This window comes from Furipterus horrens, unplaced genomic scaffold, assembly GCF_987537825.1.
Source record: "Furipterus horrens unplaced genomic scaffold, mFurHor1.1.pri manual_scaffold_4, whole genome shotgun sequence".
Classification (NCBI taxonomy): Eukaryota; Metazoa; Chordata; class Mammalia; order Chiroptera; family Furipteridae; genus Furipterus; species Furipterus horrens.
Genome location: NW_028327174.1, coordinates 163,587,828 through 163,603,137, shown reverse-complemented (window position 1 = coordinate 163,603,137; position 15,310 = coordinate 163,587,828). Strand labels below are relative to the sequence as shown.

General features: G+C 37.0%; 1 protein-coding gene across 1 annotated transcript; it reads right to left on the bottom strand.

Moving 5' to 3' along the window:
• Positions 1-5,399: 5,399 nt before the first annotated feature.
• LOC150013208 (protein NipSnap homolog 3A-like) lies at positions 5,400-14,328 on the bottom strand. The gene is made up of 6 exons (XM_090275874.1): positions 14,170-14,328; positions 11,291-11,501; positions 9,397-9,555; positions 7,787-7,936; positions 5,970-6,056; positions 5,400-5,876 (listed from the first exon to the last, which is right to left on the bottom strand). The coding sequence occupies exons 1-6, from the start codon at positions 14,224-14,226 to the stop codon at positions 5,800-5,802; spliced, it is 741 nt and encodes a 246-aa protein (XP_090132000.1). The 5' UTR covers positions 14,227-14,328; the 3' UTR covers positions 5,400-5,799.
• Positions 14,329-15,310: the final 982 nt, after the last annotated feature.

Genomic DNA, 15,310 nt, shown 5'->3' with positions numbered 1-15,310 from the left:
TTATTCAGCTAACTGGTTTACAAATATAGGTGATTGTGTTGTGGTGGCTGTGGGATCCAAAAGAAAGAAACTGGATAGCCCACTTTTTTTGAAAATGGCAACGCAAAAAGTCAGGGGGTTTAATGTTGTAAGGGTCACAAGACTTAAACAATGAATATATTTACAGAGGAGATAGCTAGTTTTAAAAGTTATTAAACAAGACAATTTGTGCTTATGGCATTTAGTAACTTCAAATAGTTGGCTTTGAAGATCTGAGACACTGCATTCGTAAAATCTCAAATTTCTCATTTCTTCAGTCACTAACATATCATGAAACAAATAAAAACAACAAATGCTCCCACATGAAGTATATTTCAGATTTTTCCAACCCAGTCTTATTTTTTTAGTCTGTAAACACTTTAAAAATATGATTTTACTAATGCTTAACGTTATCTGTCTTGAGATAACAGAAATATTAGGGAACTTCTATTTGGTGAAGGTCTTTTATTACTTGTTTTCTAAAATTTATTAACTTTCAGATCTTTTAAATTAATTTATAGTTTTTTTTTAAATTTACAGAATGTTATTACATAATCATTGATTGGAAAATAATATTCTTTTAGAAATTAATGCCATTATTGTTTTCTAAAATGATAAACAAATAATGAAGGTGTAGTTCCCAAACCTAGAAATTATAATGAGATCATTTTACTTAATGCTATCTAAAATGATACAAAATTCATAGAATTTAGTTTCTCCTTGTTTAATATTTTTTAAAATCAAACTTCTGTTAGTTTTCCCATTTCATTAGAACCAATGTTTGAATTTTCTACTATATCAAATCCATGAGCAGATCCTTGCTTTAATGACTGACTTCAAGGCCATATTTTAAAAAAATTCAAAAGACACTGAACAATTTTGAAAAAAATACAATGTTTCAATATAGATTTAAAAGGATCTCTTCTGAAGCTAGAAACAATCTACAGTTACACAACTTCATTAATACTGTTATGTTTTAGGCTATTTATATAGTGGTAATCTACTAAATTTTCCTGTGTAAACATAATAGAAATTTTTACCAACTCTATACTCAAGTAAAATTTCTATATATTCCCTGTGGAAATGTTACTATGTGAGTTTCAGACATTCCCAAGTGTTCAAAGATTTCTGCTTTTGCTTCTTTTGGACATCTTGGAAACCTTATTAACAACTGTGAATATGAAATATACAAATAAAACAATAACAAAGCCCTGTGTACCTAAATGCCCAGCAGTTGTTTTTTTTTTAAACCAAACCTCAAACTACTGTATTTCAATATCTGTACTGAAAACAATGCATTGTAACTATTAAATGTTGCACATCATTCATTCACTGTATAGTAACTATTGACTAAAGGGATTTGTCTGTGTTTTCTTCTTGTGGTTGTATATATCAGGAAAAATTTTTCCCAAAGAGCCATGTGTCATATAATATTGAACCACTTTGATACTGAGATATTAATTTGTACCCTTATTACTATTTACTAGTAATAATATAGAACTATAGTAATTGCTCTAATTATCTTTAAAATTGTTGCATCCCTTTTATAGAATGTTTATATTTACATAAGGAGTAAGTATTCTATTCTTTCTTCTTATACCCTAGGACGAAGCTATGTTTTTGTGCTTTTTCTTTATCATTGGCCCTTCATTCCAAGCACTTTATGTTGTCTGTAATGGGATCTATTTTTGCACTGGAATATCTGAGAATTGCAAAACTAGACAAAAGTTTCACAACATATTTCTAAGTTAAATCATTTTCATTAAAAGGGGGGAAAAAAAGAAAAAAATGCATTTGTCTGTAACTTTATATGAAGTATTAAAGGCATATTTCTATGTGGTAATGAGTCACGAAATAAAGCTGTGACGTATCTGTTGGTCTATATAATGTGTGTGTGTGTGTGCATTTGTAGCACCACCTACTGTTAAAGCAATTTGGCTCAGAAGTAGACATTTTAGAAAAGGCTAAATGTCCTATTCATCACAAAAGAGAACTGAAGGCACTACTTTGAAATTTTAAAAAGAGTGTTTTGCACTTTCATGATTCAGTTAAGACAGTAACTGAAATTAAGTTAAGTTTAAAAGGTTTTTAGTTAACCCTATTCTGCTTAATGATTGATTATGAAGCTGTGGAGATTTCTGAAAATTCTGTAGCTACGCCTGTTTAATAAAAGCGTCATTTCTTCATTTAGTGTTAAGGAAGCTACAAAGGCAGCCTTCAGTGCTCTTTTGTTTATTCCACCAAAAATACAAGGATGCAGGGTGGCAAGTGTATGGCGAGGTGCTGGGAGAGATGGAAGGGTGAACACATGCGGGGGGGGGGATGGAGAAGAGTGTGGGCAGAGACGTGATACTAACATCAGAGATGCCTTCCCTTCTGTAAAGTGCTGTGCAGTCTACACCCGAGATTATGTAGTGCTGTGATGAGACGGGATGTACTTTTCACAGCTAATGAGCAATAAAAGTCTCAGAAATGATGTCTGTTTATTTTGGTACTGGAAGAACGTCTGTCCAACACCCCCGATGCAGCAGCACAGTGGCGTCGTGGCTCTCCTTGTGACCTCTTCTGCACAGCCAGGACGTTGTGGAGCGGGCAGTCCTTAGCCTAAGGTATGGGTCTGAACATTGTGTGCGCCCAGCTGACCACGCAGCATCAGTAGCACCACTGTGTCTTCCCCCTGGTGTTCACACTGCAGCGTTTTCAGTGAAACTGATAGAAAACTGTATTTCTTTGTGAAAAATGACAACCAAGGGAGAGGAACAAAACTATTGAAGAATGAAGAATTAATTTAGATGAACATGTTACCCATGAGTCTTGTCTAAAACTTTCTCTTATTTAGAGAAAAGCCACTATAAACATTTACAGACGCAAAAAAAAAAAAAAAAAAAAAAAATCTGGAAACTGGAATGTTAATGACTACATTAAACGTTAAAAAGTACAACAGAAAATTAGCTAACTTTTCCAAGTGTTTATTGCGTTGTCAGGCACCTCATTTAATCCTCAGTTGATACCTGCCCTATGAAGTAAGCAGCACCATTTGACATACAGTAAATTGTGACTCAGGATAAGGAACTTGCCCAGTTATACAGCAAGTAACGGGCAGAGGGTGCTGCTTTTTCTTTTTTAAAATTAATTTATTTTTAGAGAGGGGAAGGGAGGGAGAGAGGGAGAGAAATATCAATATATGAGAGAAACAACCTGCAACCTAAGCATGTGCCCTGACTAGGGATCAAACCAGCAACCTTTCGCTTTTTGGGTTTTTGGTGAAGTTGGATATCAGTTAAAATTATCCTGATCAGTAGGGCATCATTATATGATACTTCAACAAGTATTTATTGAACTCTGTTGTGTGCCAGATATTTTGCTAGGTTTTGGGGATCCAGTGTTGAAGACGACAGAATTCCTGCTCTAATGAACATAAATTTCAGTGGAAAAATTATATTCACATTCACAATGGATATGTGGACAGACACATAGAGCGAATTCAGGCAGCAGTAAGCACCAAGAAGATGAAACATGGTAATGGAATAACGATGCAGAGGAATCAGAGATGGCCCATCTGAGGAGTGACATTTAAGCTCAGACCTGAATAAATTGAGCAGCATGGCACTGGCATTTGGAGGTGGTCAAGAAGAACATTCCTGGAAGAAAGAACACCTGGTGCAATAGCCCCAGGCAGGAAAAAGCTTGGCAAGTTGGGGAGCAGGGGAGAGAATCGCAATGTCTCCAGAGTGGGAGGGGATGTACTCAGAGATGCAGAACCAGAGCTTGTAGAACCTTGCAGGCCACGTTAAGGTACCTGGATTGTATTGTCAGTGCAATGGGAAGCCCCTGGAGAGTTTTAAATCGGGTAGTGGTTTGACCTAATCTCTGTCTTCAGAAAGAATGCTGGCTACGTGGGGAGAAAGGAGAGTAGGGAGGCTAAGTAACATGATGGTGGAGGGTGGTAGTGACAGGTAAGAACAGGAATATTCAGGATCTGACAGGCCGCATGGAGGGGATGAGGGAAAGAGCTATCAAGGTGACCTTTAGTTTGTGACTCAAAAACTAGGTAGGTGGTTGTCTTAAAAAAGCAGTTGGTGTTTCAGATTGGAGTTCAGAGGAAATGATAGGAAAGAAGATAAAAATATGTGAATCATCAGCCTTGGGACTGAATGAGCTTATATTGAGCTCCAAGATGCTACCACATTTAGAAGAGAAGCCAGCAAAGGAAACAGGGACTGGCCAGTGAGGAGGAGGAAGCTCTAAGAGTATGACACCAGAGACTGATGCTTGAATCAAGCGGTTCAGGAAGGCAGAAGTGGTCAATTATGTCCTATGCTGCTGAGAAGATGAGCCGGCTAAAGGCAGCGAGAAGCCATTGAAATAGTAAGACAAAGGCCCTTAGTGACCCTCAGAAGAGTCATTTCAATGACTGAAACGGATGTAGGCCTACCTGGGCTGGGCTCAGGGAAGAATAAGAGGTAAGGAAGGGAAGATGGCAAACATACGCAACTCTACAGTCTTGTATTGAAGGGAAGCAGAAAACGACAATAGCTGGATTATAAAACTCTTATTTGGATTCTTTATCTGTTATAATAGTATAGGCTGCACCTGAGCATTATCTCACCTTTCTGATTTTTTTTTTTAACCTCTTAGCCACTTCTTTTATCAGGATACCTTACACCCTGAATGTTGCTCAAATGTCCCTTCGATGGCTAATTCATAATTTACTCTTTTATTTATTTCTAATGTCTTAGACATGTAAAATAATACCTCTATTAATATAGACTACCAAGAGTGCTTGGAAGTACCAAGCCTAATTTTAGAAAGCAGAGAGGCACTCAAAAAAGGAAATTAAAAGTGTTTCCAGGAAAACCCTTGCAGTCTGTGATGGTACTAAAGAAACTCTCCTTCTGGTGTAACTATAATGCTGGTTTCTCAACATAACATTCACAATTATGCTGGTAAATTATTACTGTGTCATTACCCTATAGCAACACAGCAAAAGCTCTAAAGAAGAAAATACCAATATAAAACACAAATTGAAAAACCCAGAATGACAATGTAGGCTTTTATTAGGGCAAGCATTTCCATAACCATAAAATTAAAAAACAAACAGATGTATAAAGTGTCTTCGTTAGTGATCCAAAATGAACAAAAATTAATAAAAATTAACTATAAATGAACACATTTCAGCATATGAAACAAGTCTTCTGAAGATTTTTTTAACATTGAGACCCAATTGACTAATAATTAATGTGAAAACCGTAACTGATACAGATGACACAGGTGTTACTGTACTTTGCCAAGATAAAGAAATACATTTGATCTAATATTCTTATAAGATAAATAAACTTTACTGGGCAAAAAAATTATTTTAAATCTCATCAGAAAAAACAGACGTGTTGAAAATATAGACATTGCTTGTACTTAATTTTAAACTACTGTCAGGTCCAAAAATGTGAAAACATCATTTAAATACAAGAAAATGTTATAAAGCAAAGGGTTGTCAAAATAGAGAATAAGAAATATTCTGAAAGAAATGAAAACTCAAGATCATGAATAGTGCCAACTATTTCTATTATATAATAGCCACTGAAATGCCACAGGGAAAAGGACAGAACTATTTTCTGAGGTGGTAATGACAAAGAACAGAGACGGCTTTAAAAATGCAGAGAGGTAGTGAATGAACTTACCACCTCCTTCAGATACAAGTGAGATTCGCTTGGGAGAACTGAAGCACTATGAACAGACACATCTTAGAACAGTTAATGAAATGCTTTGTCCTTTGGTGGCAAACTATTTCAATGGTGAAAATGATGAAGGAATCAGAAGCATGTTCTGCTGAGACACTAGGTAATTGACACTTTCCCGAACTGGAAAACAAACAATATATAAGAAGGCAGATCAAGTTATTGACTCCATCAAGTTTGCTCTAAGAATAACTCATGTCTAGTGACACAGCTTACCAGCTGCCACGACTCTGGGGTCCTTATGAGACTGGTGTCTCCCGGCTGCGCGACTATCTGCATTCTCGTTCCACCAAAGAACGTGAACTGCAGAGAAAAACCAAAGACAGGCTCTAAAGATGACAGCATTACTAAACATAACTACAGAAAAATTAATCAGATATGTTAAGTCTCACTCTTTAAATCAAAATAGTATCAAAAAAGTAAAACCAAGTATGTTGGTGATAAGATTTGAGATGGGTCAGAGATATGGGAGAAGTATTTATGAATTGATTAATAAACTGGTTTTATAGATGAAACAGAAAGCTGGACAGGGCAAGTAAAGTTGTACAACTAAAGACATCGACAATCATGGCTAGACCCAGGCGTCATTACTTCCTACTGCATTTTACTTTTTTTAAAAGAAGATCATAAAAAATTGTTTATTACTGAAAATTTGGATGATACAAAGAATAAAAAGTAGCATAATTTTAAATGGCTAGAGAAAACCTCTATTAATATTTAGTGTATTTTCTTTAAAAAATATGAGCAAAATAAAATTAGGGTCTTACTGATAGATGATGTATATGATGGACATGTATATCTATTTGTGCATTATAAGTATATTATATATATATATATACCCTGATTTCTTTGCCTTTACTTCTCTAGAGCAGCATAACAACAGTGAATTCCCTGAAAACCTGGGGTGCACAAATGAAGCAAAAGTGGTTCCCTAACAACAAATTATTAAACCTCAGAGTTGAGTGATGCCTAGAAATTAATGAACATCCCCATCAACTGCTACTACCCTCAAGCTTCTACATGTCTCAACTGCTTCTACTAAAATCCTGATGTTTAGCTGTAGCTTCGACAAGAAATAAAAATAACTCTCCCTTCCTTTCAGGATCTTAACCCGCCTGGGACCTTACAATGAGTGCTTTAAATTTTTCACAAATCATCTTTATAATAATCTATTTTATAATTTTTTCTGAGAATTAAAAGAGTTCACAGTTTTATGATGTAAAATACCAGATGCCGTTTATGATAACATAAAGATTTGAGCCAGGGTTTCCGGAGGTATACCTAGCACTGGGAGGAGTAAGCAAAGAATTTTTGTTGTTGTTGTTCCGCGTTGGAAAAGTTTAACATGTGAATATTGATATTAATGTAGATCCGAGAACCAAGTTACGTGTACCATCTACCAGGATGAAAATCTGCACTGAATACTTAAGTTGATGACTCATACCATACCTCCAAGTAAGAAATGCTTTATTCATTCTGCCTCTGAACTCTCTACTCCAGTATCCAGTCAATTCAGAGAGAGCTGTCCGAAGGTGTACATTTTTCCCTTCATCATTTCTTCATTCACTTTTTGGCTTAGAAATATAGTTCTTATCCCTACTGTTAAATAAATTTATCTAAATTTTATTTTGTAATTCTATTCCTTTTTTCTACCCCAAGTGATTGACAAGGATGTAGGCCTGCCTCAAGTCATATTATTTAAAAAAAAAATTTTTTTTTAAAGTATATTCAGAGGGAAAAAAGATAAAAAGAACATATTTTATTGAGGCTCCTTGTAGATTTTATCATTTTGATGTATCATGGAAAACAACATTCAGCTTTTGAAACAGGCTTCATAAGGTGTTAACATTCTAAATAGTAAGAAGTAAAACAGGCTTTTTCAAGCCTTAAAGTAACAAAAAAACACCCCAAAAATTTGGCAATAAAAATTAAAATATATGCCATAATGAAAAAAAGAGAGACAAACTGAGCCAAGGAACTTGGTAGCTCACCAATATATTTTGCAGTTTCATAGAAGAAATGGACAACCGTACCTCTGTTGAGTGCTCCATATTCTGTGTGGAAAACTCCAACTAATTTTGAGTAGCCTAGCTTGACATGGGCATTAATTGCCCTTTTAAATGCGTCACCCCACAGAGCTGGCCCACCTGGTTTCATCTGAAAAGTAACCAGTTCATAGACTCCTAGAGTAGGGAGAAAAATAATTATTTTACAAAAGATATTCCAGAAAATTTCTAATCAGGTTAGTATGGTTCCAGTGGAAGGCTAACATACATATACAAATTTGGAGGATCATACATGTATACATGTTTATGTGGTCATGTTTATGAATTCTTTGCATTATTTTTCTTTGCTTTTATATTTAGGAAGTCCTTGTCCATGTTAAAGGTCTGTAGTTAAGCTTATCATGCGAAATGAAAAGGAAGCTATATTAAGCTATTATCTGAAATATTTTTAATCTATAAAATTTGACAATAAAACATATTGAGAATTTATAATAGGATTAGGATTTTTGAGCTGCCCGAGTCTATACTTTTAGGTAAGAAATGAGTAAGAAAAGAATCTTCTGAACTATATTTCCTTCTTCTTTCCAATTCTGAGAGAAAATACTTTTTTGTTTGTATAATTTCCCTCTATAGGATTCCATCTCTAACAGGAACAGCAAGCAAACAATGGACCCAGAGTGATATCTGAGATTTTGAGGGAAAAAACCCTAAAAAACTGAAGGAGATGGGTTTATTGTTCCTAAATATCCAGGTAAACACTTGAAAAGCACTTTACCTCTGGTAAGAAGGGTGGAGCAGATAGAGAGAAAGAAACTAAGACGCAAATAGATTTGAGAAGTAGAAGAAAAAAAGTGTAAATTTACTACAGAATTATGAGCACCAAAGAGGGAGAGAATCAGACTTGACACTGTTCTAGAATCCGCGCAATTCATTGAATAGTGCTGAAAGCTGAGGCGGGGTCTAAGTGGGAGAGGGCCAAACTAAGACTAAGATAACACTACAGAACTCGTCTTGTGGGAGAAATAAAATAATATTTAAATTAGTTTATGCTTTTTAATCTGACCTTTATTTAAAACTAGGTTGAGGTAAGTAGTTCCTTAAAGTCAGCAAGAAAGGGAAATCAGCAGGAAGATAGATCTTTAGTAATTATTTTCAAACTGAGAAATAAGAAAGAAGAAAACAGAAAGTTAAAATATAGTAATAGAGCTTAATATTTTAAATTAATTCATTACCCCCCAGTCATTCTTACAAGCAAAGATATACTCAATGTTTTAAGATTAGCTATAATTATACTGAACTATGACAAAATTTCACACATTATCCTTTACCTACCCATGTATGTTTTCTCTGCCCTAACTCCCCAACTTCTCCACCTTTAGTCCCCAACCCATGCCAACTTTTTATATTCATACCTAAACTTAAAGAGCTTTTCCAAATTGGAAAAACATTTCTAATGCTTATTGTCTTAATGAGAAGCAAGGATCTCAAATTCATTTGATGTCTGTAAACACAATATATTCCTCTCTAAGACCAAGGATTACTGTATTTTTTTTCCTATGAAACTTTAGTTTTTCTACTTTAAAATCTTTAGTAATTTCTTTATCAAAATACAAAGTGACTAGGAGGAAAGGACTTACCTTCTTTTGGAGGCTTTTCTAACTTGCACCACAGTACCAGATAAGTGATCACACTCTCTTGTGTATCCATAAGAGCCAAATTTGGAAGGAGAAATTGTTCTTGCCATTCTTTGTCTTTAGCCAAGGCTTTCCGAACTTCAGTTCGATGAGCATAATTATCTATGGGAAGAAAAGGAGTAAGAGAAATAAAAAATTTTTATTTAAAATCATCTAGACCTTTTCTGGATTTCATTTAATTCAGCAAACATTCATCAAGGCCACACTGGAACAGTACGTTACTGCATTGGAGATACCCCTGGCCCCTGAAAAATAGATGTGACATCTGTCCCCAAGTTTCTCATGGCCTAAAAGGGGTATAGAAATATAAACAGCTAATGAAATCCATAGCGTGTTCTTTGTAGCCTCTACCACTCAGTAAGTTGTTGTGTGACTTGGGTGGGTTATTAAATCTGTGTCTGTTTCTTACTCTGTGAAATAGGGATAATGGTATAGTATCTGCACCTCCAGGGTTGTTGTAAAGATGAAATGAATGAGTACTTTGGAGCTAGAACAGTGTTTGGCAGCTAGTTAGTTCTCAGTATATGCTAACTATTCTTATTACTTTAATTGAGACATTTATACTGCCAGTTTAGGAAGACTATTTTCCTTGGCTGGTTGTGAAGGTGACGGTGGTCAGGCTGAGGCAGACCTGGAATTCAATTTAACATAAATGAAACTAAAAATGCAAGTTTACAGCTTCATCTTCTTTGAACAAATAGCTTCCAAAGAAATAGTGCTGATTCTCGTACTTACTGTTATCCATACTTTTACTTAGTACTGTCTCTCTTCTGTTTGTTACCCAAACAGGTCTATGTATTTACTAACATATGAGCCTAGTACATTTACATTAGGGCCCCATAAGACTCATGGTTCTGGTTTTCCCTTGTTCATGCTGTAGATGAGGAATAACATTCACCTCAGAGCTTAAGTTGGTTAAACCAGGACCTTATTCATAATTTTAATGGGACACAGTTCTACTTGTTGCACATTTAATTGGGTTTGTTTTATTACAACAGGGAGAACTCCAAAACGTGGCCATATTAAGTAGAAAATGAGCACTTTCTCTATTAAATACTTTATATGACCAAGAACTAAATGAAATTACCGTAAGTGCTTTGGATATCATCAAGTCCTGGTGTGGACTTCACACAGATTTGACACGGGAGTAACATTCTGGGGATTCCTGTAACTTATTCTCCCTTTTTCTACTAAACTGGGGGTAGGTCAGCTGCAATAGGGGGAGACTGTGATTCCTTTGCCTCTATTTCCTTAAAGCAGTGTAACAATGGTGAATTCCCCGAAATCCTGGGGTGCACAAATGAAACAAAAGTGGTTCCCTAAACATAACAAATTATTAAATCTCAGAGTTGAGTGATGCCTAGAAGTTAACTATCATCCCTGTCAGCCGCTACTACCCTCAAGCTCCTACATGTCTCAACTGCTTCCACTAAAATCCTGATATCCAGCTATAGCTTCAGCAACAAGTAAAAATAACTCTCCCCTCCTTTCATGATCTTTAACCACTTGGGTTCTTACAATGACTGCTTTAAATTTTTCACAAGTCATCTTTACAATAATCTATTTTATAATTTTTTCTGAGAATTAGAATCTAGTTCACAAATTTATGATGTGAAATACTAGATGCCACTAATGATAACATAAGGATTTGAGCCAGGGGTTTCAGAGGTATACCTAGCACTGGGAAGAGTAATCAAACAATTTTTGTTGTTGTTGTTCTGCTTTTAAAAACTTTAACCTGTGAGTATTGATAGTACTGTAGATCCGAGAACTAAGTCACATGTACCATCTACCAGGATAAAAATCTGCACTGAATACTTAAGTTGATGACTCATACCATACTTCCAAATATGAAACGCTTTATTCATTCTACCTCCAAACTCTACACTCCAGTATCCAACCAATTCAGAGTGAGCTGTCCGAAGGTGTACGTTTTTCTTAAAATTTTCCATAAACTCATTCATCTTTGAAGGCTTAAGATAATAGGTACGAAATTCATAGAATGTTCCATTGTCTTGTCTAGGTCCTGTAGCAAAAGATGAGCACACCTGAAGAGAGATAAGGCAAATTCAAGTATTTGGGGAAGGTAGGGTTTATAATATTATGTTACAACCAAACCTGAATTGGGAAACAAGGGACACTCATTTAACTCATAGTCCATGTTTGTCCCTCTGCTGTCATCTCTCTGGACCTTTGTATAGAGATGTCAATAAAGATAACTACTCTTAAGTATGCTGAAGACATAGCTACTGTTTCTGAGCAGAGGTCCACCATTAGCTACACCATTAGCCACCTTTTCATGAGAATTTAGACCATAAAGAGGCAATGGGGTCTGAATCGGAGTTCTCTACGCAAGAACTACAATTCAGATCCTAATAAATTTACAAATGTTCTACCTTATTTAGCCAACAATCTATCTTTAGTTGATGCTATATGTGTTATAGCTATACATTTAAATGAACTTTATAAAATATGCAGATGTTCTACTAGGCATGATAAAAATGTGTTTACCAGTAAAAAGCTCTATGAATGCTATAAAGGAAAAATCAACAGGTTTAATTATAGATGACTCTGAAGAAGAGCATTTAATACATTTGATTTTACCAGGTTGATAGAAATATCCCTTAAGAACCATTAGTTCTTTTTGTATTAATTATGTCCTCACTATATACATTTTCGTTCTAATTTAGTCCCCCTAAGTCTGAGAGAACTTAACTTTAGGTAGGAAATGAATGTGCTGCCAGAAATTATCCTCTGTGTATTTATATGTGTATGTATACATACACAGGTGTATGCATACACATGCACGTGGCATTTGCATTTACAAACCCATCTTATTGGAGGTTTGGTTATCAACTGTCAATTTTCTGAAGCTGATTAATCACAATTACCTATTAAAAGTTTTGGTACAAAGTCATGGACAAATTATATTGACTACATAATATGTCAAATGAAATCAGCGGACTTTCTCTGACATAGTTTTGGTTAAACACACACACAAGTATCTATGTATTTTATTTCATTGTGTAAATGTTGTAATTCTAATTATCTATTTGAGTTCACTCCATTCATGTCTACTAAAGTTATGTTCCTATTGCCCAAGTGTCTAAGCTTCCTTGGAAAGCAGGTATTCCCACCAAGAACAATTGTAACTACTGTTTTTGGATGACAAGCTTTTTGTGTCATTTTAACTGAATTCTAACAAGACAATGTTATGCAAATAAACAACTGCCTGGTATTATAGTTTAAAAAGAATGATAAATAAAATATATCAGAAGATGGGATGGTGGGGTATCTGTAACAACGGCTTTTTAAGTTGACTCTCAAGGAATGTTTACTTGGAAACAAAGATGTGGTCAAAGGTATGAAACCGAGGGTCCTTATGACTTTGATTAAATATAGTTTTAAATCCTACCTCTAAAAATAATCTTTCTCTGTCTATCCCACTCAGAGACCTAGCTTTTCCACCAGATAATTAGCACCCCTGAGGCAGCAGAAGACAGTAGTCCAGACCTGACTAAGGGTCACAGGGTCTGGACCTCTGGCAGGCTGAAGATAACATCTTAAGTTCTGTTTTCTTTCCTGATCTCTAAGGTGGTACCACCCACTGGCTACATTCCCATGAGACTCAGCAGAGGGACTCTGGAAAAAACCTCAGAGCTTTCTGCAAGACCTGAAGAAATGATTCATTAGCTCCCAGCACCGCCCTGAACCCATAAACCATAGCGTCTTGTGATTTTGCTCTACATGTCATGAGGGAGTTGGAGCTTTTGAGCATTATTAGCTTCCCATTCTCCTGAGTGGGCCATTCATAATAAAATAGACAATATTTCTCCACTGCAATTCTTGGCTCTGCTAGCACCGGGTGGAAAATCTGTTCTGGGACAGGTACATATTTTTACCTTTTGCAGGAGAAACAGTAACAGGAGAACCCAGTGAAAGGTTAAACAGCAGTGAGATAAATGTGTATGCTTGGGGGGAGGTGATTTTTGTTGCATGCCAGAAAGTTTAACTATGCTGGGGAAGGATTCCTGGGTGATTCAGGATCCCTTATTTTCCAAGTTCCAGCTCCTTTTCTGCAGCAACAATTTCAACTCACTTGTAAGAGAGCATCAGATAGACATTTAATAAATTTAAGAATAAAGTTTTAAAGAATAATTCTTGGCCCCGCCCCAGCGGATAGAGAATCAGAAGGATAAAGACTGTACTACTCATCTTGGGCAAATGGGCCATTAATGGCTCGTCCTTAGCCCTCACCAGAGTCAGTCCTTAGGTTAATCCCCTTCCGATCCTGGCCATAGTGGAAGAAGAAAAGTCTAGATATCAAAAGTATCTCTGGTTAGATGTACAGACTAGACCAATTCTCAAGAGTTAAGGCTGAATCACAAACTAGTTAGTACATTACTCATCTAAGGTTAAATGAGTTTATCATTGTACAGCGTGGGGCAAAAGTAGGTTTACAGTTGTTCCTGTGTTTCGCATGCTCACACCTGCAAATCTACTTTTGCCCCACCCTGTATTTGCTACGAGGTTCCTGACCCACACTAGCTTGGGCAAACAGCGCAGCCCGTAGGGCGGCCTGTCTGAGCGTGGGAGTTGGATGGACGCATGCGCAGTGGTCTCAGGTCTAGGCGCGCCAGCCCGGGGGGCGCACGTGCAGACCCAACCGTTCCTGAAGACACCCCTCCCTCTGGGCGCGTAGCCCCCGGCTGGTACCTGAGGCGTCAACGTCCGCGCCAGAGCCCTAGTGAGGCCACTCCGGAGAACAAGCATGGTGCACGGTTTGGCGCGCTGAGGACAGCCAGCCGGTAGTGTTTACTAGATTCCTCTTCCTACGGCTTCGCGACTTAGAGAAGCGACAAGCAGGACAGTTGGCCGGACGCAGGCTCGGCAGGCTTATCTCCGCCTCTCGTCGCCTGGAGGCGCGGCCGGCCGGACCGCCCAGTCCGCTAGGCGTCGCAGCCGGTCCAACCCCAGGCACGTTACCACACATGGTTGGGGCGCCCCACTGTTTCCTCAAACACTCGAACCCCAAACGTGAGCAGTGACTTTGGAATTAGCCGAATGCTGATGTCGTTCCTGTACCGTCTTTCTGGCCCCGTCACGTCATGTCCTATGCGCAGTTGCGTACAGTTCGTAAATGTTCGTTGTGTTGTATGTCTCTTGACAAGGAAGTATGGGTGCGTGCGTGTGTAATTCTTTGCCATTAAAATCGTGGAGGTTATTCCCTGGTTAAGTTTTATTCAGTGCGGGACCTAAAGTCGACCGTGGTGCCTTCATTTTTTCAAGAAGTGCACCCTTCTGTCGCCCCCTCCACCATGACCTTGGAAGGCTCCTAATAATGATTTGCATTGTTATTTCTCAGGAGCCCAGAGGAATGGGAGGCGCCGAACTAGATAGGAAAAAGTCGAATTTAAACATGCATAGTTTGAAATAGAGTGACTTTTTAAGCCTTGAAAACAAAATGGGAGACCTATGATGTCCCCAGACTAACTGCTTTAAAGATTTCAGCTGTTTCTTCTAAGACTTGTTTCCTCCTCCCCCCCCTAAATTATAGGCATTTTCTGGTATTTCTTGATATTTTCAGTTATAGCTATATCTATGGCTTGGAAAATGAGGATTTAGGTCTCTTAACCTGCCACTCCCTCCATATACACTTCTCTTCCCACTTCTGCTAATGCCTACATTGAGAATAGTTCATCGTTAAATTAATTTCCATTATATTAATATTCACATTTTTCTTACTAATTAAATTACTACCCACGATACACAATTAAACACAAAATCACACATAATAGTTACCACACACATTGAAGTAATACTGCTTACACTATTAAGACTGGTGATTTATTAAATG